Consider the following 22,658-nt stretch of genomic DNA (forward strand, 5'->3'; position numbering starts at 1 on the left):
GTGGGAACTAGTTTGGATGGAACACCATTCAGTGACATGTCCCTTTTTCAGACCCAGCAAGTTTAGTCGTCAGTGTTCAATTTGTTTATCCAGCATCATCACATTATTTACCAGTCATGGGAAAATTGGGAATTAGAGTGTGTTAAATCTTATTTGCGTGTTAATGTTAATATATATCATTTTCTCTACCATTCATTTACACATATTCAATAGCTGATAGTGGTAAATGTCTTTGGGAACAAAAGATAAATTTGGATCCTAGTCTGGATATTATACATTATATTACAGTACATTACACTTGTGCATCTGCTGCGACACACACACGCACTCTCTCTCCTCCTCTCTCTTTCTACATACACTCACTTACACACACAGACACACACACATACACATAGACTATTCATGCCGCTTTTGGTGAAACTGAACTCAGCCGCAGCCAAAGTAGGTGTAGACTTTCCAGGACATGAGTCATAAAGTAGATAAGTGATATCCTTCAATCAACCGACTGGGTCACCTGAAGGCCCCACGCTGACAGAAAACACCCCAGCTGGATATATTTAGGGTCTGGTGTCATTTCTGCGATCTATGATTTGATTCCAGGGGGCAGAACACTGTTACTACCATGGGAGAGTGAGGGGGCTGCCACACTCCTGGGTGGCCCTGTCCACCTGCCACGGCCTGCAGTGAGTTGATCCACTACGTTAATGGGAGTAAAATGTTAAGCGAACTCTTAGAACTTATGATCCCTAAATTTGAGTTTAAATTCACAATGAATGAATCTATATCGAGATATATTTCCCTAAAAAACCATAAATGAAAGTGACTCGGAGTTATCCTGCTGTTGTTTACACAGTTGTTGTAAATGTGTATGTTATATTTCCAAACATAATGCAGAGGTTCATTATTCAATTGTGTCCCGTGGCTCAGAAGAACGTTCGGATCCTCATGACTTTTAGTTAATTCCTAGACATTTTATGAATGATCTCAGTTTACATTTATCGTTGCGTTGTGTTCCGTCTTTGTAGGGGGATGTTCTCTGACGGGAACTTCTCATACGGGATTGAACCGGTCGGCGGCAGTGAGGTGAGTCTTTGGGCCGGAGACTTTGGGTCAGCTTTTTGAATTAGAAATAAATATGCCTTTTTCAAAACATGGCGAAAAAAAAACTGCTGTTGCCCTTTCTATTTTTTTAAAACAACATGCCCTGAAAATGATTTCAAAGCATCCGCCAATGAGCCTTACTTTCTCCCTCTGTCTTCAGCTCTCAACATGACTAACCATTAGTTCAGACAATGTTATTCTATATCTCAGCTGTTTCTAGGAAATTGAGTTGATACAGAATCCGGTCTCAGTCTCCGTAGAACCGATACAAAATGGGGGGTGGAATGAACGCAGGATGTAAAAAAAGGAATCTTAGAATTATTTAGGTTTGATTTTAGATCGGAAGACTAACAAGGTAGTGGGAAAAAGAAAGGGAAGTGGAAGAGCTTTTTTTTTTCCATTAAAGCCCACAGTAATCGAAGTAGAGCTCAATTACATGGACTGGAGCCGTGGATCAATAGCCTCCCAGCTCATCTCAGGCTCCCTGAGTCTTGTTCTTTCCTTGGCTCTCTATCTCAGGTGGGTCATTTTCATAAAGTATTTATCCCTAGCTCAAGTGTACCACCGTGTCCAGTAGTGTTATTGCCATTATGACAGGCCCATGATTGATTAAATATGCATCACAGCACTCTTCCTTTTGATCGGTCTGTACTTTGGGTGACACAGCAGTGCTTTGTTCACGCAGGGAAGCTTTTAAATCCAGAATGAGCCGTGTCATCACTGAATTTGTGAGTCATTTCAGAGACTTTACAGTATTCAAAGTTTGCTTTTCTTCTAATCCAGGGAGTACATCCACTCCAAAAGAGCATGAAAATGTACTGATTTGGGCTGGTCTCTGATGATTGTTTTTGCTACAGGTGAAGGTTTTGCAATTTTGTTGGGATTAAGACATGAATTGCAAGTTATTTGTAATAATGCATGTGATGACAAATGAGAGTTGGACTGTATCTTGACTGATGACTTAAGAGCTTCTGATTGCATGTGGTGTTAAAGACTGTAGAACAGGAAGGGTGCAGCTTATCAAACATGCTGTTTTGCAGCTTTCCCAGTTCAAATGGGTGTGACATACTGTTTTACAATATGCAAATCATTCTTTGGTAGTTCTTATTCTTGTAACATAACATGCAAAACATGCTGTAACATTTGTCATATCTATGTAACCATGGTGTAACTGAATATGTATTACCTATTACTTGTAGCATTACGTTGTGTGCCACATTGTGTATAGAGGGTGTTACAAGTCAATTTTAACTATGATAAGCTAAAAACATTGTCGTCCTTTTTTCTGTGATTTGATTTCAGAGCAAGATATGTTTTTACTCATTCAAGTATGTATGCCTGTGTGTGTGTGTGTTTGTGTGTGTGTGCGCACGTGTGTTGTTTTCTGATATTCACCAGGAGCAGAATGACCATTTCGTGTATCAAATGCCTGACATTGACCTCCTCCAACTTCCTTGTCCAGGTAGCATCTTCTCATGTCCTATGAAACATGAATCTTTTAACATTGCAAGTTAGTTTACCCGATGATAGGATGATATACCTTTGACAGAAAGTCAGTTTGCAAACACTGACAATTATTAAATGTAAACTAAATGGTAAATTCTAATTCTTGAAGTATTATCAAAGTAGGCCAAAGTCTGGAGGGAAATTTTCTGATTTTGAAGAATAATTGTCACCCGATTCTTTAATTCCACTATTTCTACTCTGATCTGCAAACTAACAAAAATAAATAAAAAAGAATATTTATTTTTTTGTTGGTGGGAGGATTCCTTTTGGTTTCTCCCGTGATACTTATCAACCCTTTTGAATTTGAGTTGATTTAAGTTGTATTAAAATTGATTAATTTGAAAATAAATGAATAAATAGATACACAGCTCAAACATCCAATGCTGATATTTCTGTGATGGATGGATGGATGGATGGATGGATGGATGGATGGATGGATGGATGGATGGATGGATGGATGGATATAACAGCAAACTGTTTTCAGCTCCAGCCAGTTTATGTTCAAAGATGGTTAAAATTCCAATGTTTGCCTCCGTTTGCTCAGTTTCCTTCTTAAATGTCCTTCTTAAATGACTGTCAGTCCCCCCCTTGCTCACCCCCATCACCCAACTCCTTTTTTTCAATCCTCCCCAGCATCATCACCCCTTATTCTTCATGTTTGATTAGCATGATATTGATTTTTCCTGGGGACTAAAATGCACAAGTTCATCCACTTTTTTGACTGATAACCAACCACCTTTGTTTCTTTACTTTCTCTCTCAGTCTCTCATTATATCATCTTTATGCATTTCCCAGGATGCAGCATGAACAACAGCAAGCCTGATGGGTGGACAGACAACCGGAGTGAGCCGGAAGGAGACTGGCTGGCTCAGCACAGAGCAGGCTGGTCTGAGAAGGAGATTCCCATTTTGACACGACGCTTGAAACGTTCAAAAAGACAAGTCAGTTGTCAGACTCTTCCTGACTGAATTGAATATCACACACAGACACACACGATGAAACAAGGGTGGCGACCGTGTGACAAATTTCGCCTATGTAAAAATAAAGTAAGCAATAATTACAAACCATTAACAACAGCGAGGGCATGATTGGCTCGCAGCAAATAATCTTTTATACAGAAAAGCAGGATGAATTAAATACTTACCCACACCACATTTCATCTAAATATCCCGACGTGAATTTAAATATTCAGGTCTGCGGAGGTTCTCGGTCATCCAGATCACGGCAAATTCTTGTCAAAATCTTCTTGTCGTAGCAACTGGACTTGAATTTCTTCACTTGAAGACATTTCACCTCTCATTCAAGAGGCTTCTTCAGTTCTAATGACATGTGGGGAGTTTCCAAATATAAATGCCACCCCCTTGAGCACAAACTGGGGGTAATCAGAACTCTGTACCACCAGGCCAAAAACATCCCATCAACGGCCTAAGGCAGCAAGATCACGGTACAACACATTAGGAAAGCCCTGTGATGCTGTGGCTAATTGGGTCTTCGTCAGAAACCACCAAAGGCAGTAACAGAACAACAAAACAGAACAAATGAGAGAGAACAAGACATCGTCATACCATATTTTGCTTGTGTGTTGGAGAAATCAGAAGGGTGTTCAACGAACGCCATATTCCGGTACATTTCAAACCCCACGACACCCTGAGACCAAAACCGGTGCACCCCAAGGACAGAACACCCAGGCAATAGAGAATATGATGTATGCTGTCACTTGCCCTGAGGATTGTAATGACGTCTTCAATGGAGAATCCAAACAACCTCTGCACAAACGGATGGCCCGAAACAAGAGAGCCACCGCTTCAGGACAGGACTCTGTGGTCCTTCTACACCTGGAGGACAAGGGCCATTCTTTTGAAGAAAGCAATGTCTGTACTCTGGCCAGACAAGACAGATGGTTCGAGAGAGGAGTCAAAGAAGCCATCTTTGTCAAAACAGAAAAACCATCTCTGAAGAGAGGTGGGGTGTCAGACACAACATTTCACAATTGTATAACGCCGTACTGGGATCAATATCAAAAGGGATTTGCACACATCTGCACATCTGCACCCTCCAAACAACCAGGAAAGATTCTCCATCAGAACAAACCCCCAGTCATTTCCACATGAGCCTCAGTTCATGTATTCCATCAGGTTTCACTTCTTTGTTTAGTTTTACCTTTTCACATTCCAATCCAGGTAATGCCCAAAAGTTGCTCTTTTGTCCCCAACAAACAACACCCCTATTAGCGTAACACCTAGTTTCTGGCGATCAAATCTTACATTTTCATGACAAGCCACCATAACCTAGACCCATCCAAAACCCTGGCAGTTATTCCCTGCAGGTCATGGGAACCGAGGAAGCCTATAAGATGAGGGGCTTAAATGTCTTAAAGTGAAGAAATTCAAGTCCAGTTGCCGTGACAAGAAGATTTAGACACTAAATATTGAGGCTTTTCTTCCCCCACTGTTCAACAAACATCTGGGATCGCACCTGTTCAGTTGAAGACTGTCAAAATATTTTCCAAAGACACAAAAGAATTCTTGTGAAATGAGACTAAAACATTATTACAGGATCACAGTGTCCTGTCTGCACCCCCATCAAGCCCATGTTATCGTGCAATGACACACGCATTGATTTCCCGTGTAAATCGATACCTTGTTTCTCGATCACAATTGTTCTTTTGACATGAACCTTACTGTCTCGATACTTTGGATACTAGAGATTTGGATTTATATGTAACGGGGCCGGTGATGGCATACCCTACCACAAAAGGATTTTAAAAAGAATTAATAATACATGGGTATTTATGGCTTAGTAGTTGCAGTTTACTTTTCATGTGCAGAGCAATTCGATAAACCGTGAAATGAACCTCTGATTTACAGCCACCCAAGTAGTGCCTCCCTTCCAAGGACAGAGATTAGAGTTTCACCCGCATCAGCATGTGTGTGTGTGTGCCCATGCGTGTGTCTGCATAACATGTGTGTGAGGAATCATTTCACTAGCTGAGACTGTGAGTGGGTTATGTTTTATGTGTACCTGTTTGTCATTTATGAAGGTTATTTTGACGCCGTGTGTGAAGGTGTGACTGTGTGTATTTCTGTCTCCCTCCTCAGGTCAAACGAGGTCAGCGCACAGTTCAGACTGAGACCAAATACATCGAGCTGATGATCGTAAATGACCATGACCTGGTGGGCACCTTGTCATTTTAACGACGAGCCTTTATGGGATGTCTGTGTCATTTAATTTCATTTTTCATTTTCATTTTCAACGTTTTGGTAATTTCTCACTGTTCTTTTTTGCACATCTTGCATTATTATTTTTCCTGATTTTCAGTTAGTTTTTAGATGAGGTGAAGCCTTGTCAACATTTACTCGTGAATATTTAGTTATTTCGATAATTTCTTGCAGTTCTTCACAAGTGATGTCTTACAAATTCATAGGCAACCAATTGTTTGTTTGTTGTCTTACATTTTCTTAATTTGTTTGTTCAGAATTTGGGCAGCAACGGCTGTGCAGGGGTTAGCCGCTCTGTCTCATTCCAAGAAAGATCCTTGTTCAATTCCCACAGGGGGCCTATTTTGTGAATTCGTCTGCATGTGTTTCCGCCGGCTTCTTCAGTTTCCTCCCTCAGTCGACAGTCAGTGAGACAAGTTTGCCGGGACGAGTGAACGGTTGTTTGTCGCTATATGCGGTCCTGTGATTGTCTGGCAGTTTGTCCATGATGAACTCTGCCTCTTGTCCTGCGACACCAAGAACGGATCCCTGAGTACAGGATAAGCAGTATTGATAATAAATGAATGAGTGTTCTTTGCTTTGGTATTTTCTTTAAACTTAACGCAAAGTGCATCATTTCAGGGATTGGATGGAGTTTCATGACCAAATTCTCATTACTTATAGTTTGTTCTGTTGTGTACTCAGTTTATCAAGCTCCATCGGTCGACCATCAAGACCAAGAACTTTGCCAAAGCGGTGGTGAACATGGCTGATGCAGTGAGTACAGAATTGGCTTTGTTACCAACTCACGTTATTTCTATTACTGCCTGCTTCTCGACAGACTTCTTTTCCGCAAAGTTGCTCCCGCTCAATCTTGACATTTTGAATACAAATGTTTATTTTTTTCTGTATTTAGACCCCAAGTGTTTGTTTCATGACTAGCAATGTTTTTTGTGCATTTAATACTGCACTTTGGTAAAAAAAATCTGTTCAGTGGAGCACTTGGATGAAAAATAAACAGAATTACAAAAAGAGTTAAATATTTGCTGCCCCAAGAGTATTCAATATATGAAAAACATTTAATAAAAATATTTGCATTTCATCTAATGCATGCATGTTTATGGCCTGGCCCATATTGAACAGAATTTTTAAGATGTTTAGATTGTGCCGTTTCCACCGTCCCTTGTGTCGTAATAATACCTCTGTGATTACTTTCCGCAACACCTAAGTGCAGAAGTGCACAAAATGCATCATCTTGCGCTGTATCAGCTTCAAAAAACCTTTCACTGATCAACAGAGGTGTTGGTCTCCACAGTAACCAGATACTGTCCGTCATCTCCCACCCCTAGAGATACAGTGATCTCCATCAGACAGAACATGGAACTTAAACTGTTCCGCAATTTTTAAACGTGTCTTCTACATTACTACTATCTGATTGCTCAGCTTACCTGCTTTATTCGTTATTGTTTATTTACATCTGTTTGTTTTTCCCAACAAACTATCCTCCATTAAGCAATGCATCTAAATAATTGGCAGAAGAAGACTTGTACAAGTTCTCGCTCATATTTCGCTCTGTCAAATGTCCAGATCTTCAAAGAGCAGCTCAACACCCGCATCGTCCTGGTGGCGATGGAAACCTGGTCAACGGAAAACAGGGTCTCTGTGGGCGACGATCCATTACTCGTCCTGCGAGACTTCATGAAGTACAGGAAGGAGAGCATCAAGGAACGCTGTGACGCAGCGCACCTCTTCTCGTGGGTGTACCTCTCTTCTCCGCTGTCGTATTTATCTTCTTGTGTATATATTTTCTGCATGTCTACAAGGCTGAGATTTATCTTGGATGCCATTATAACACATCAAACAGGTCATCAAAATACATTTGCGTCTACTTTAAAAGCAGCATTGGATGTACTGTCGTGAGAACCTCGTCAAGACAAATGAATCACATTTGCATAAAACACAATAGATAAAGGCCAGTCAGCTTCAGGGGCAATTCAAAGGATTTGGGGAATAATTAAACATAAAAAAGGCTCATAATAAAATCCCAAGAAAATGTAGATTTGTAAATAATTTCTTAATTAAAAGCAGATTTTTCTATTTCCCTCAGTGGGAGAACATTTATGCACAGCCGCAGTGAGGCTGCCTACACCAGAGGCGTCTGTTCTCTCACCAGGGGAGGAGGCATCAATGAGGTGAGACCAAAGACACATTAACACAAGTTTGTACCCTGGAGTGACTATGTGATGCTCCTCCTTCTCCCACTTGGAGTGTTAGAGTTCATCACTTGATGAAGACCTCGGGCCTGTGCACCACGCACCATCATCTGTACATGAAACTGATTTGAAATCTTTGTTCGGTACACTGTACCTTTGCTTCTTCCAGTTGCCGTTAACTTTTTTTTTTTTTTTTATTTGTGTCTTCAGTTTGGCAGTGTGGGACCCATGGCCATCACCCTGTGTCAGAGTCTGGGCCAGAACATTGGCATGCTGAGGAGCAAAGAGAGAATATCTGCAGGTTCCTTATTACTTCACTACCTTTTACGTCACACCCAGGGGAACAGTGACAGAACTTTTGCAACAATTTTTAGCTTAGAATAACTTTCACGCATTTGTACATTTTAGCTTGTGGCCTTCACTGATGCCTATGACAAGGCATAATGAATAGATAACAGCGAACATGTGGATTATGCTTATGGATTAGACTTTGCTTTTTCCATCATCAGAAAATATGGCAAAAGACAAACATCAAAACATTTCTCTGGGTATTAAAGACAGAATAGATCAGAATCACCAGGGTTCTTCACACAAATCACAAATCACAAATAATTTATCACATTGTCCTCACACAGTTTCAAACAAGTAGTTATTGCATCTCTGGAAACTGTACTTATGTCAGCAGTGCATAACTTTTCTCCTGAAACACTGACTTCTCATCGCTGACTTTTTAATAGAAAAAGTTTTTCATGAGTCCCTACACGCACTTTCAGAGTATGTTTTTGGGTGTGTATACGTTTGGTTTTCGTGTATATCCAGGGGACTGCAGGTGTCCGGACCCCTGGCAAGGATGCATCATGGAGGACACAGGGTAATATATTTTTGTTGAAATAGCAATAGTAGCTTACTATTTTCTAAAATATATTTGTCTTGTAATTTAAGTTTTTAAAGATAAGTTTCTAATCATCAGATATTTAATAGGATTTTTTCTTCTTTTTTTAATCTGAATATTGAAATTATATATTTTGGTTTTTACATCAGCTACTACCTCCCCAAGAAGTTCTCTCGCTGCAGTATAGACGAATATCTTCGTTTCCTCCAGCTTGGTGGCGGCAGCTGCTTGTTTAACAAGCCCACCAAGGTGAGCGCTGGCCCACACAGGTGTGAACACACTGGTGATACACTGGTGATAGCTGTGTAGTTATGCACCTTTTAACTCCCTAACTTAGAATCAAATCATGCTTTGAGAAAATAAAACTGATGGATTCAAAGTGGCCAGAGGAGAAACATACTTTCCTGAAATTTTTCAAACACCCTGAAAATGACCTATGATTTAAAGGTATTTGGAAAATACAGACTGCCATCACCACCAATGCAAAAAGCTGACTTGGCTCCCATGTTGACATTCTGTTGAGGTCAGTCTAGTAATTTAATGTAATCCTGAAAAAAGATGTAATTCATTTTATTTATTCATTATCTAGTTATGATTGATTATTTTACTTTAAACTAACAAGCAGCGAAAACGGTTAATGTGATTAAAATAACATTAAAATGGAAATTTAAATATGATTACGTTATAAAATTCAATTACACATTTATAAATCAACATTCTTTAGATCAAAGATAATAATGTTTAAATACATTTGCTCCGTTGATCCTGTGCTTATAACCATTGCAAAGTTTAAAGAGCAACATCTGTGATAGGTGGGGTATGGACCCGACCGTAACTATAACAACTCCACACAGACAGGGCGATAATTCCAGACTTAACTGAGACTCTATAACATGTAAACAATCTTGGGAACAAGCACAGCGGGGACTGAGAGGTGAGAGAGCACAGGGGTTCTTGGAGATAGAAGGTAGATCTGGGGAGACTGGAAGGTGGGCCAAAATTACTGAGCCCAAGAACTCGGGATAAGAATAAAGGTCACTCGGATCATAAGGAATCAGACAAAAAGATCATAGCTCAGAACAAAAATAAAGAAGGGACTCAAGGATTTGGACCATCATCACAGCTAGAGACTCCAAGAGTAAGATAAAAGAATCAGAACAAGAATTGGATTCTGGGGGCAGGAATGAAGTGATGCTCAGGCTCAAGCTTCTCATTTTCACAACACATAAATATATCCTTTAGCCACTTTAGCTTTAGGAGGAGGGTGAGGATGTTAACCATGGATGACTGAGAACCTCCGCAGACATGTTGCTGCACAGTTTAAGATGACCACCTTTTTGACTTGTGTTGAAGTTGGGAAAAGACAGTCAGAAAACTCGCAAACTAAACCACCTGTGTTACAACTTATGTATGCAACTGAAGATCACACCAAAACATCCTACTTTCCTCAGTCATGGGACACAGAGCAAAAGGCGGTCTTCAGAAAAAAACTCAATGACAGCTTCTAATTTACCGGATAACGTGAACTACACTTGATTAAAGCCCTCAAAACCAAAGTCCCTTGGACGAGGGAAGAAACATCATCACGTCTTCTCAGTTAGGTCATGACTTAGTCAACGGGTTTTTAGAAAATGCACCAACTGCTCAACATATCAGCAAAGAAAGAAATTCTGACCCTTTCAAAATCAACTAAACAGGACCCAAAGCCCAGCGAAGTGGGTGTCCTTTCTAAAGAACCTGACCTTTGCAGTCACACCAGACCAGAATCCAACAGCAGACCTCATCACAACTACAGAAACAGCCATACGTAGCAGCCACATCTGACGCAGAAGCTGAGCAAGTCCAACTCAAGGTCCCACAAGCGTTCTCCAGTACCAAACCACTTGACAAGAAGACGAGCACTTTCCTCACTCCAGAAAGACAAGAACATTACCATCCTCCCAGCTGACACAGGGAGGTGCCCAGTGGTACTGGATAGAAAAGGATACACAATCACACACGGATGGACGATCTCCGAGAATATGAGAATCTATGAAACGGGATCAGCAAATAAAAAGTGGTCAGCTGTCTATGGCATCTTGAGGATGCAGCCATAAACAAAACCCCTTTACAATCAACTGTACCCAGGAGAAGCCATGCCTTGCATTTACAGACTCCCAAAGATTCACAAGGAGGGAGACCCCCCCCCCCCAGCATTTTAGGAAGACCCTTAAATCTTACGGCTTCCCTAATAGGGACTTTGCAAAAACTGAAACCACCATACCTCAGAACAGGACAGCAACAAATGGAAGGATAGTCCTAACATTGTCAGGGTCGGGCTCACAGCAGGCATGTGCCTGGCGAGCGCACATCTGCCGCAGATTGCCATGCGTTGGGAGCGCAACCCTTATTATTCAACAAATACAGATTTCCTTCGTTTGACATTCTGAGAATATTGGTTACACCTGGTTAAGTTGTAAAGTTTTACCTTTGTTCCTAATTTATGACCCCTCCCCCTTCCCATTAACACAACAACTAATTTCTGCAAAACAACTCATTTAAGTAAGAAGCCATCACAACTTGGACCAACCCCAACCCTGATGGTTATATACTACTCACAGTTGAAACTGAAGAAGCCTCTGAGATTAGACATGAAACATCTTCAAGAGAAGAAAATGAAGTCCAGTTGCCTCGATTTTGACGAGGTTTTCCATCCTGTTGAACAGCCAAGCTTCTGTGGCTTCTGCAGTACTGAACACCTCAGATGGATCCGACATGTCAGCACCAGGCCATGGTGATTTGGTGTTCCAGTGGCATAAAGTGCAGGAGATGGACTGACACGGGGTGGGGAGGTCTATGGAGAGTTGGTACCCTGGGAGTACAGGAACCCAGTCTCTGTAGGTTAGATATAAGGTAAGGCAGGGGTGGAGAAACACACAAAATGGAGAGCAGATACAACCTGAGCTGAAGCCACAAGTCTCAGAGTCTTCTGCACTGCTGACGTCGGAATCCAGAAGAGCTGGAGTCCGGTCAATTTACCATGCAAGCCAAGACAGGAAATGCTTTCAGGATGTTAATAGTCATAATCAGTAACTCAGAGGGCATGCAGCTGGTGGGACTTCTACAGGACACTGCTAAAAGGCCTGTTCTGAATACCCAGCATGGGTGGTGAATCGGTCAAAACCTGGAAGGAAGATGTATGAGTCCTTGCAGACGGGGACTTGTGGAGAAGAGGGTTACTTTGGTCCATGTTTGGCCAGGTTGTACTGTGGCGGCTGGATATGGGCCCGACTGCAAGAATAACTCCACACGGACCGGGAGAGAAATTTAAGACTTTACGGAGCATTAGTAGAACAATTCATGGGAACGGGCTGTTCTGAAATTTGTGTTTCTCTCCTGCAGCTGTTGGATCTTCCGGAGTGTGGTAATGGATATGTTGAGCCTGGGGAGGAGTGTGACTGTGGATCACTATTGGTGTGTACATTCTTGGAGCCACAAAAGTATTTCATCATGGGTATTCAGCTTTTACTCCACATCTCAAGATCCACTGACAACCTCTCACTCTCACTTGCAGGAATGCACAAGAAGTGGAGCAGAATGCTGTAAGAAGTGCACACTTACCCACAATGCCATGTGCAGCAACGGCCTCTGCTGCAGGGACTGTAAGGTGAGTGCACTTGTCAAGGATCACGACCCACTGATGGGGTCGCAAGGTTTTTCCTCTGCCAAAATTAAAATAAAGAAATGAGTCAGAATTATCTTGGAATTACCCTCAATTGATGGACCCCCCCCCCAATTTATTTTCAATAATTCTTTCAGTGGTCATTTTAGCATTTATTTTACTCAACCTATTCAGTTCTTAATGAGTTTGTTTAACAAGTGCAGTAATTTCACAAAAATGAACTTGAGTTACCTAAAATTTGCAGTCCTGTCTTCCTCTTTCTGGTTGTTGGTGACAGTATGAACTGCGGGGGGTGACGTGCCGTGAGGCCGTGAATGACTGTGACATTGCCGAGACCTGCTCAGGCGACTCAAGCCAGGTACCAAGAAAACAAATGTAACAATGGCAACCAACAAAATAAACACTGAAACACAATCTCTGCGTGAAACGAATCAGAATGTACAGCTGCAAAGATACCGCTCCTTTTCTCGCAGTGTCCTCATAATGTCCACAAACTGGACGGCTATGTATGCGAAGCTGGCCAGGTAAAATGATGGTTTTTGTTTATGTTTTTTTGCAATTCTTTTTTCGTGAGTTCATTTCAATTTCTTCATCGGCACAATCTTCCTCCTCAGGGTCGATGCTACAGAGGTAGTTGTAAGACCCGAGATGGCCAGTGCAGGACCCTGTGGGGCTACGGTAAGTGTGGAATGAGTGCCAAATTATTTTTCCTGATACTGTGTTGCCCTCTCGTGGTTACAGCCTCAACAACGCGATGGGTTTCGTACCATTTTTCACATGATGATAGTTAAGGCCTTACTGAGACATGCTCTGCGTTCTACACTCAGATTCAGCTGACAGATTCTGCTACGAGAAGCTCAATGCCGAGGGCACAGAGAAAGGAAACTGTGGTCCCGATTCCAGCGGCCAGGGATGGGTGCAGTGCAACAAACAGTGAGTGACTGATGACGGGGAAATTAATGGAATCTCCAGCTGAGCGAGACTCCAAGATCCTTTGTAACTTATAAATATGTCTTTAAGTTCATTTCGAGGTCTTGCCTTAAATTTCGCATTTTTATTATTCATTGTAATATAGTTTGAGAATAGTTTTTTTCTTCTGATTTTCATTGAATCAACAGCTAGATGTTCGTTATAATCAAACTTTTTTTTGCATTTTTTTTTGTTTTTTTCTCACCGTCATTAGAGATGTGCTGTGTGGTTTTCTGCTCTGCACCAATCTGACAGACAAGCCGAGGTTTGGTGAACTGCAGGGAAAAATCACCAGCTTGACCATTTACCATCAGAACAGATACCTGGACTGCAGGTCGGCAGACCCCTTTTTCTTAAATTTACTTTTTGGATGTGTCTGATTATTGATTTTGAAGGGTTGATTTCTAAAAATCTGAGTGACAAAAACACAGATCGAGTAAAATACTCAACCGCCTATACTTCAGTAAGAATTTGAAATATTAGTATACTCTATGGTCTACAGTAGATAAGGGATGGTTATTTTAGGGCAGAGATAGCACACTGATTGAATTCCTCTCTCTCCTCTGCTGTATAATGTCTGTTGGATTGAATAAGGATTTTCATGGCAGAGAATGACGGGAAATGAATCGTAGATTGCCTCCAGTTCAGTTCATGATATTTCTGAAAGGCCCAGGACAAAGTAACTGTGATTCTGTGCAATGTTTTGGCATAAGGGGTGGTCACGCAGTGCTGGATGATGGGCTGGATCTTGGCTATGTTGAGAATGGGACACCATGTGGGCCAAACATGATGTGCCTGGAGCACCGATGCCTCCCCATAACCACCTTCAACCTCAGCATCTGTCCGGGTTCATCATCCTCACGCATCTGCTCCCATCATGGGGTCAGACCATCCTCGGTATTCTGCTGTGTTAATAAACATCGCGTGGAAGTTTTGATATTAACGTTCATCTTTTGAAACCCTCAGACTTGCAGCAATGAGGTGAGGTGTATCTGTGATCCTGGCTACACTGGAAAGGACTGCAGTGTGTTTGACCCTATCCCCATCCCTACGCCGCCAGAGGGTCCAGAGAAATACAGAGGTAACGTCACCATGCAAAATACAAGAAGCAACCATTGCAGCAGTAACGGTTGACAGATAAAATCATACACGACACCAAAATGAAACATTTTAATAGGTATCTAACTCACAACTGTGACTTGATGACCTTCACTTTGTTTTAACATGTCACTGTCACTCGTCGACTAGATCAGAGATCCAAAAGTTTTTCTAGGTTTTGACCATCTGAGTTAAGGGGCTCGAGACTGGAGACCCCTAATGTTCCTGAAGCCTTGCCATAGATACACAATGTACAGATACACCTGGCCAATTTTTATAGCTCGATAAAATTATGTGATTTCTTGAAGGACATGGAGTCATCAGCTTATTGTAGTGCTGGGCTGAAAACCTGCAGCAGATATCAGACCAGAGCTCGGCAACTTTTACGCCTTAAGAGCCATTTGGATCTGTTTCCCCACAGAAAAGAAAACACCGGGAGCCACACAACACTTTGGAAATTCGAAAAATGAATTAACACGGCATATAATGTTTTTGCCTTTATGCTACGTATAAACAATATGTTGCATCTTTTTTTAATCAATGAACAACTGTAGAGGAAACGAAATTACATTTCTCCATGCAACAAAACATTTTGAACTCCAAAAAAAAGACATTGTGTTGAAGGTTACTTTTAAGCAAAACACTCAGTGTCTACTTCGGTCCTTCTTGTATTTATGATAAAAAGACAAACTTTAATCCTCCACCGGCAGCAAATCAAAATGCCGTCCTCTCTCTGTGTGCTGCCATCCTTTTACTGGCGTGTGCGGTCACTTATTAAGAATGACAAAAATATTTTGACATTTTTTATTTAGATGTTCCTATATTGCCATAATCTTCACATTTAACATTACATTTAATAATGAACAAACCAAAATAAATTTCGTTTAAATTATAAAATACATTTTATTTTCAAAAGCCAAAGGGAGCCGCATTAGAGGGACCAAATAGCCGCGGGTTGCAGAGCCCTGCACTATACCTTTGTTGATGCCTGTCTGACAGGCAAAGCAGCTGAAATTATAGTGGACAGATAAGTTCACCTTTTGATCCGGAAAAAAGATGGTTAAGAGTCCAGCCAAGACAAATGTAATTTATTTTGAAAGCGCAACAAATACAAAAGAAGCTGCAAATATTCCTACACTTTGGTCCTGAGCCCTCTCACATGCTGTTGTAATGTTTCTCCGCTCCCTGACTGGCTGACTCCTTACCTCCCACAGGTCCCAGTGGCACCAATATCATAATAGGTTCGGTTGCTGGTGCAATTCTGCTGGCAGCGATAGTCCTTGGGGGAACAGGCTGGGGATTTAAGTAAGATCTCTGGCATGCATCCATCCATGTGTACACGCCGTGTTCCTCTGTCAGCTAACACACCTGCCTGTGGCTCACTGCTCGATGCTCCCGTGCTTGCTGTCTGATCCATAATCGCACGCATAGACCTAGACCGTGTGGGTTTACAAGCAGCGTCGCTGGATTGTCCGCTTGTTTTCAGTGGAAAGGAAAATTTGTCGCCTAAAAGTTGCTCGGATGAATGTTCAGCGTTGAGGAGATGATTTGTTTATGGGTCTCGTAGCTATTCTTTGATTAGCGATTGGAACCAAACTTCATTCACTGGATTGAAAAAGGATAATGTGGATGTTTGGAGCTGCGAGCGAGGAGTCAGTTAATCAACAAAGTGTGTAAATAACTGACTTTTTTCATTTATGTAGAATTGGATTAGCCAATACGCATCTACATTTGGCTATGATAAACTTGTGAAAGAGACCCTTGTTTTTATTGCCCAATATATGAAGCCTCAGGGATTATATTTATTTACATTTTCATAAATGTATAGTGTTGCTTGGTACTTCTTAAGAGTTTATGTCATCCAGGAGCCAACTTTTGCCTCGAGATGATGTATATGACTTGAGATTTGTAGAAAATGCCTCTATTATCAAAGAAGAGTGAAGTACATGTGTGGCTTCAGCACTTTAGGTGATTCTATTTAAGAGTAAAATGTTTGAATTTTCGTAACTTCACATCCTTCACAGTAAACAGGATGAACCTGGTTGTCATGGCAATCAAATACAGTATGTCTAAAAACACATAATGAGTTACTGATGGGGAGATTTAAGCCCAGTCTTGTACCATTATAAACTGACTCAGTCCACTCGGTTTTTGATAATTATAAGACGATGAGCAACCGATTTGATAAAACAGAATATTGCATTTCATTAAGCGTGACAGTTCTGATGAGTGAGGACTGATAATGGTTTTATAATGAAGTCAAACGTGTTATTGAAAGCTTCCAGCTTATATCAGCTTCTCTGGATGCCAAGATTAGGTTGCTGGTGCTTATAGTGTCTGAATCAAGTGCGTCAGTAGGCGGGAAACTTCCACTCCCATGATCCCACACAGCACTCGACTTGTACTGTATTTTGACCCTTTACAGCACTTTGCTTATTACTGTTTCTCATGCCCTTACCTTACTGACTTTTAGCTTTACATACTTTTCAGTAGCTGCTTCATGAAAATGTAATTTTGATGCTGCACAATCATTTACTAGAACTATTCCTCTGAAGTCATGAGGCCAGAGAATGAATCTTCAAAAACCCGTAATAACTTCTTTCTCTTGATCTGTTGCATACATATCTAGTAGCATCACTGCAGTCATGTAAGCTTCAAAATACCTTTAAATTTCCTACATACAACACATAGTGTAAACCTCATGAAAGATACCCATATGCTTATCGGTACTGCTTGAGTAACCTTTAAAAAACACTTTATTGCAGTTTTACTGCTATGTTAGGTTGTTACAGACGCTGAGACAATAGTTTCAGGATGGCGGTCTTATGGCAACCTATATGATATTATTTGGTTTATTCTACATAAAGTGATTTGTTTAGGGAAACAAATCTTAAGAAAAACATAACCACGGATAGCAGTTGACGATGCAGCACATAATCAACACATTCAGTGTGGAGATGTGATTACCAGTACAGCCAAGTCAACATAAAACTGTCAACACCAGTTGGGAATAAATAGTATAGTTTGACACATCCCAATCTTTTAACTCTGGCAATGATGCAAAAAAGAAGATCAATAACAGTTGGATGTCGAATCCTTCGCTGTTTGTTTTGCACGGGTTAGATTTCAGTTGGTTTTCATGCATCAGCCCGTTTAATACCGCAATACTGGTGTCCTTATTCTGGCTTTGCAGCAGCATGCCTGAAGCATGCAAAACACTAGGAGACCGTTTTCCCCTCTGATCTTTCGATTTGATGGTGTGATTCAAGCTTTTACAGCGCCATCAAATCCACATGCAGTTCCTCTGAATCTTCTGGATAACAAAAGGACCACATTGCTGTTAAGTGCTTTGCCTAAACACTTGGGGTCATCGCATGTTTTCTCCAGCCTTCTTCTTGCCCACAGTGGACAAAAGCTGGTTATTTCAATCGTGTTTCACTCTCTGACTTATCTTTTTTTTTTTTTTGTCTGCCTCCATCTCTTGCCCGCCTCGCCGCGGATCCAGAAACATTCGAAGAGGAAGGTATGCCGCTGCCTGTCAGTCCTGATACACTCACACTGCTTCAGTGTCCTGGGACAAGGGTTCTCACACCTTTTAGGTCACACCCTCAAAAATACAGGTGTCTGAAGTGTGTGTGTGGTTTAAAGTTCCAAAATAGACTTTATTCAATTTTTTACAGCTAACAATTTCAATCTTAAACTTTTTGATGATGTTTGGAACTAGCCTAGTCTGGCCTTAACCTTTCATAGTTTTTAAACACCTCAAAAATATGAAGGCACTCATGCACATTTCCAGAAAATTACTTTGAAATTTTTGTCAGCTTCTTCCAAATTTTTTTGTAATTTCTTGCATTTCACCTGCGAGATATTTTTCCCCCTTTTTGATGAAACAGGAGATTAGCAAAATGTCAGAAAATTGCTAGAGAAAGCAACAATTATGGCCTTTTATCAGCATTTTAAGGAAACATTTCAGCTTGAGTTTGACCCTTTTTGTTTGTATTGTGTGTTCCACCCGTGACCTTGTAAATGACAATTTCATAAAAATTGCAATAATAAAAGTTAATAATTCCATTGAATGATCTTTGTCAATATCCTCCCTCACTCCTCTATGTTTTTCTTTCTTTCCACCGCATCTCTTTCCAGATCTGCCGGAGTTTGAACTGTTTCTCTCTGTTTTCTTGAACCTGCATCCTGTCATTTCTGAGGAGGCCAAACAGACAACCTTCACTTGATCTGCAAATTTATTTTTATTTTATCTTTATTTTTTTTCCATTTCCTTTTACTGACTTAATTTCTGCTTCCTTAATCTGTATTTTCCACCCAAAGAGTCAAGTTTTTGTTGGTTTCTTGTTGTTGTTTTTTTTTTTCTTTCTTAGGCTGAGATCTGAGTTTGAAGGGTCAAAGGTGGGAGTTGACAACTATATCATTCCCTAATTTCACTATTTTTTGTGTGTTAATAAATCAGTGTGAGACGAGGCTTTAAGATGGGACCGAAGACGTAGATCCTTGTTTCAAAGTATGATTATTGATATTTTCAGTTTTATTTGACCTTCCATTGTGTACAGCTAGTCTTCTGCCATACGGGCCGTTAACAAGCTAGACCCCTTTAAGTGAAATCACTGACTGAGACTTCTGAAAGCTCTCGTATCTTATCTTACTTAATGGAGAGTACAAGTATTACCAGTCATACTGGTGCGCAAGCTAAGGCTGCAACTTTAATTGCAATAGAAGTGTATTAAAGTTATCAACTACAGAATGTTGACTTACCCGTCTGGGAGCCGGGCCTTTACATTCCACACTTAGGGCCATACTTTCTCTTCTTATGCTGCTTTTCATTAGTCATGAATAAGGGTGCAACAATGCATGATGTCACTATATATGATCAAAAAAGTATTAAAATATGCATTATGAAACTGAAAAGTCAGTTTCCAGTCAGTTTTGTGACTATGAGAAAGTCAATTTTCTCTTGAGCGAGATGCATAAGACCTTAAGCTTCATTTAAACAATAAAACGTAACATTTCATTTTCACTGAATTACCATCAAAAAACAAACAAGAAATTCTGTGGAAACCAACTTTAAATAACATGAATATGAACAGGACCTCTAGATAATATGCATCCATGTTTAAGTGTATGTTTCAAGCCTGTGAGGAGCCACTGGCTTACGGCGAGCTAGAAGGTTGCACATTTAAGCGAGGAAAGTTTCTGATCCTGCCCTATTGTATCACTCCTGAACCACAGTATATGCATACAAATATGCTAAACATGGGTGCTGCTGTACATTTTGTAACATATGGTTGATTATTTAGACAGCAGTGACTCACTGCCACTCTGAGTGGAAGCACAACAAGGAGAAGAAAATCCCACCTATTGACCTGCCAGTTCAAAACTGGTGGATTTCGCTCACAGGACGGAGTAAAACTCTGCACGGGATGTGTACTCTTCGTTTCCAACATTTCTGAAGGATAAACTGCATCATTCAGACCACGAGGAGGAACTGTGATTGTATTTTATATACTCTCCTCCGAGATTTTCCAAAACAGAGATTTTCCAGTTCCGAGCAGAAAACGGTGACCCTTAAGGCGGAGATTTTGACTTTGTATCTTCTGAATGCCCTGTTTTTTTCACAATGCTGTTTTCATTTAATTAGTTTAGCAGAGGAAATATTGCTGTAGAAAATTGAAGAGTAAGCACATTCAAAATATGGGTTATTCCTAACAATGACATACTACTAACTCATCCATGTAATAAGCAATAAAGCTAATGAAGACATGTATGAAAAGGAGATTGAATTTAAGCTGAAAAAATGATCATCCCTGCTCTCTGTTTGGGTCCGTGCACCCTCAGCCTCTGAAGATTTCGGGTCTGTAGGTCTGAACAAGAAACATTTTACTGTTGGCCACAGCAAACTGCTCAATAACTCCATTGCCAGACGAGATGATCTCCACTACTTCACACTGCCAGTCTACTTTACAACTGTCACAATCAGACATCCAAAAATGTCTTCTAAGCTTTAAATTTAAAATAATAATAGAAATAGAAATAACACAGAAATGAAGAAAAGAGCTTGTGATTTTGTTTTAATTTCCTTTATCATATATCCTTTTAATCATCCTAAAAGTCTACAAAAACTCAACAAAAGGGTTGTGCTGTGATCCAGTCACACTTGAGATCACACCTCGGAAGATGGGGGATAAAATTCTGTAACCTCTAAGGAAGGGGATCAGTATTCACTCAATGTACATACTTAGTACTGTATAATAAAACCCACATTAAAACATATCTGAATACCACTGTGCGTGTCTGTTCTTGACTTTTTTCCCCTTTTCTATTTATAATATTGAATGTATATGAAGTTAGCCACCGGGCTGAAAGAATTGGGAAGGTTTCTGAACACAGCAATAAGATGTCAAATCATTTAGATAGAGAAAATCTGTCTAAGCATCACTGGACTTGGAAATCTTCATGTGCAACTTCTTCCTGTGATTGTCATGATTTCCAGAAAAAAATTCAAAATTTTTCTGGAAATCATGACAAAAATTTTGCTCATTTTTTGATACCTTTGTGTTGATTTTCAGAGAATTTATGCAAATTTGTAGGTTTTTCTGGTGGTTTATAGACACATATGTAAGTATATGTATGTGTATTTTGCTGTTTTGTTGTTTCTTACACTTTTTAAAATGATATCTTCATGTAATTAGTTCAAGCTCATTTCTATATAATTGTTCCGTAGTCTTGAAAATTTCCAAATTTCAGATTTAATGAAATTTTGCAAACTAATATGAACATTCTGAAGTGAATTTGGAAAAGGGTTCAGCAAAGTCACAAAAGAGAAAATTACAAGATATTGTCTTTTCTTTTCTTGAAGCCCAGGAAACTTGTACATTTCCATATATTTCAATCTTTATCACATTTTCTATGTGAGAGCGCCTACTTAAATTACACCCTTATATACGAATATTTTGTTTTGGGCCATGTTAAGATCAATATCCTGTGTGATCTCACATAAAACGTTTAACAATAATTTAAGGAATTCGTTCACACCAAGTTTCCTGTCATGTCGTGCAGCCCCTTCATGATCTGATGGATCTCCTCTTGTGCAGGAGGTCTACAAATCCTGCAAAGAAAAACACAGATAACATCACAAGTCAAGTCTTTTTTTCAGTAAAACCAGGTGATATATTTTCAACTTTGGGACTCAAAATAATAGAGCTGTAAGAGCAATTATACATGGGAATACTTTACGTGCAAGAATTTCCTTTATATACAATATAAAAAAAAAACTACTGCATTTGTTTTTGTAAAATGATATTGTTTCAAGGAACAGCTGAATTGGAAGGGGTGACAGGGATTACAATGAATACATGACACTTGAATGAATGCATGAATGAATGAATGAATATTTCCTTTAGTCATCCCACAGTGGGGAAATTTCAACCAGAAGTTAAACTATTTATCTTCAATTCAGATTTGCCCACAAAATGTCCACCCTTGGCCTGCGCTCCACCCTCTGTGACTGGCTCTTCTACTTCCTGACTGGCAGACCCCAGTCTCTTAGGAAAGGTAATAGGACTTCAGCCAGCGTCATCACAAACATTGATATTCCTCAGGGTCGCGTCTTCAGCCCCCGTCATCAGGGGTACTATGAGATAGAAGACTATCAGCCAGAATAAAAGGAAAGGTGTACAAGACAGTGGTGAGACCAGCGATGCTTTATGGATTAGAAACAGTTCCAATGACAAAAAGACAGGAGGCAGAGCTGGAGGTCGCAGAGATGAAGATGCTAAGGTTCTCTTTGGGAGTGACCAGGATGGATAGGATCAGGAATGAGTCTTTCAGAGGAACAGCACATGTTAGATGTTTTGGAGAGAAAGTCAGAGAAGCCAGACTGAGATGGTTCGGTCATGTACAGAGGAGGGATAGAGAATATATTGGTAGACATATGCTGGAATTGGAGCTGCCAGGCAGGAGGTCTTGAGGAAGACTGAAGAGAAGACGTAGTGAGAGAGTATATGAAGGTA

At 40.3% G+C, this 22,658-nt stretch overlaps 1 protein-coding gene across 4 annotated transcripts in view; it reads left to right on the forward strand.

Annotated features, from left to right (window-relative positions):
* The window catches only part of adam11 (ADAM metallopeptidase domain 11), a 33,007-nt gene extending 14,074 nt beyond the window's left edge, over positions 1 to 18,933 (forward strand). The window contains exons 5-27 of one of the 4 annotated variants that reach the window (XR_015104207.1): positions 601 to 683; positions 1,026 to 1,083; positions 2,500 to 2,563; positions 3,403 to 3,548; positions 5,706 to 5,780; positions 6,510 to 6,581; positions 7,392 to 7,558; positions 7,912 to 7,996; positions 8,228 to 8,318; positions 8,837 to 8,888; positions 9,059 to 9,158; positions 12,291 to 12,362; positions 12,463 to 12,555; positions 12,848 to 12,928; positions 13,044 to 13,094; positions 13,185 to 13,248; positions 13,398 to 13,503; positions 13,754 to 13,873; positions 14,253 to 14,421; positions 14,506 to 14,620; positions 15,852 to 15,942; positions 18,143 to 18,257; positions 18,781 to 18,872. Coding sequence is in view for 3 of the 4 variants with exons in the window: in XM_086139803.1 (XP_085995929.1) it covers positions 601 to 683; positions 1,026 to 1,083; positions 2,500 to 2,563; positions 3,403 to 3,548; positions 5,706 to 5,780; positions 6,510 to 6,581; positions 7,392 to 7,558; positions 7,912 to 7,996; positions 8,228 to 8,318; positions 8,837 to 8,888; positions 9,059 to 9,158; positions 12,291 to 12,362; positions 12,463 to 12,555; positions 12,848 to 12,928; positions 13,044 to 13,094; positions 13,185 to 13,248; positions 13,398 to 13,503; positions 13,754 to 13,873; positions 14,253 to 14,421; positions 14,506 to 14,620; positions 15,852 to 15,942; positions 18,143 to 18,185 (1,998 nt within the window). In the remaining variant the exon portion in view is untranslated. Of the gene's footprint in view, positions 1 to 600; positions 684 to 1,025; positions 1,084 to 2,499; positions 2,564 to 3,402; positions 3,549 to 5,705; positions 5,781 to 6,509; positions 6,582 to 7,391; positions 7,559 to 7,911; positions 7,997 to 8,227; positions 8,319 to 8,836; positions 8,889 to 9,058; positions 9,159 to 12,290; positions 12,363 to 12,462; positions 12,556 to 12,847; positions 12,929 to 13,043; positions 13,095 to 13,184; positions 13,249 to 13,397; positions 13,504 to 13,753; positions 13,874 to 14,252; positions 14,422 to 14,505; positions 14,621 to 15,851; positions 15,943 to 18,142; positions 18,709 to 18,780 lie in introns of those variants that run through there. The other 3 variants (XM_086139805.1, XM_086139803.1, XM_086139804.1) reach the window with 3 other exon arrangements.
* The last annotated feature ends 3,725 nt before the right edge of the window (positions 18,934 to 22,658 follow it).

The sequence above is a fragment of the Fistularia commersonii genome, chromosome 32, assembly GCF_037954325.1.
Source record: "Fistularia commersonii isolate RoL2024-O1a breed Wild chromosome 32, RoL_Fcom_v1.0, whole genome shotgun sequence".
NCBI lineage: Eukaryota > Metazoa > Chordata > Actinopteri > Syngnathiformes > Fistulariidae > Fistularia > Fistularia commersonii.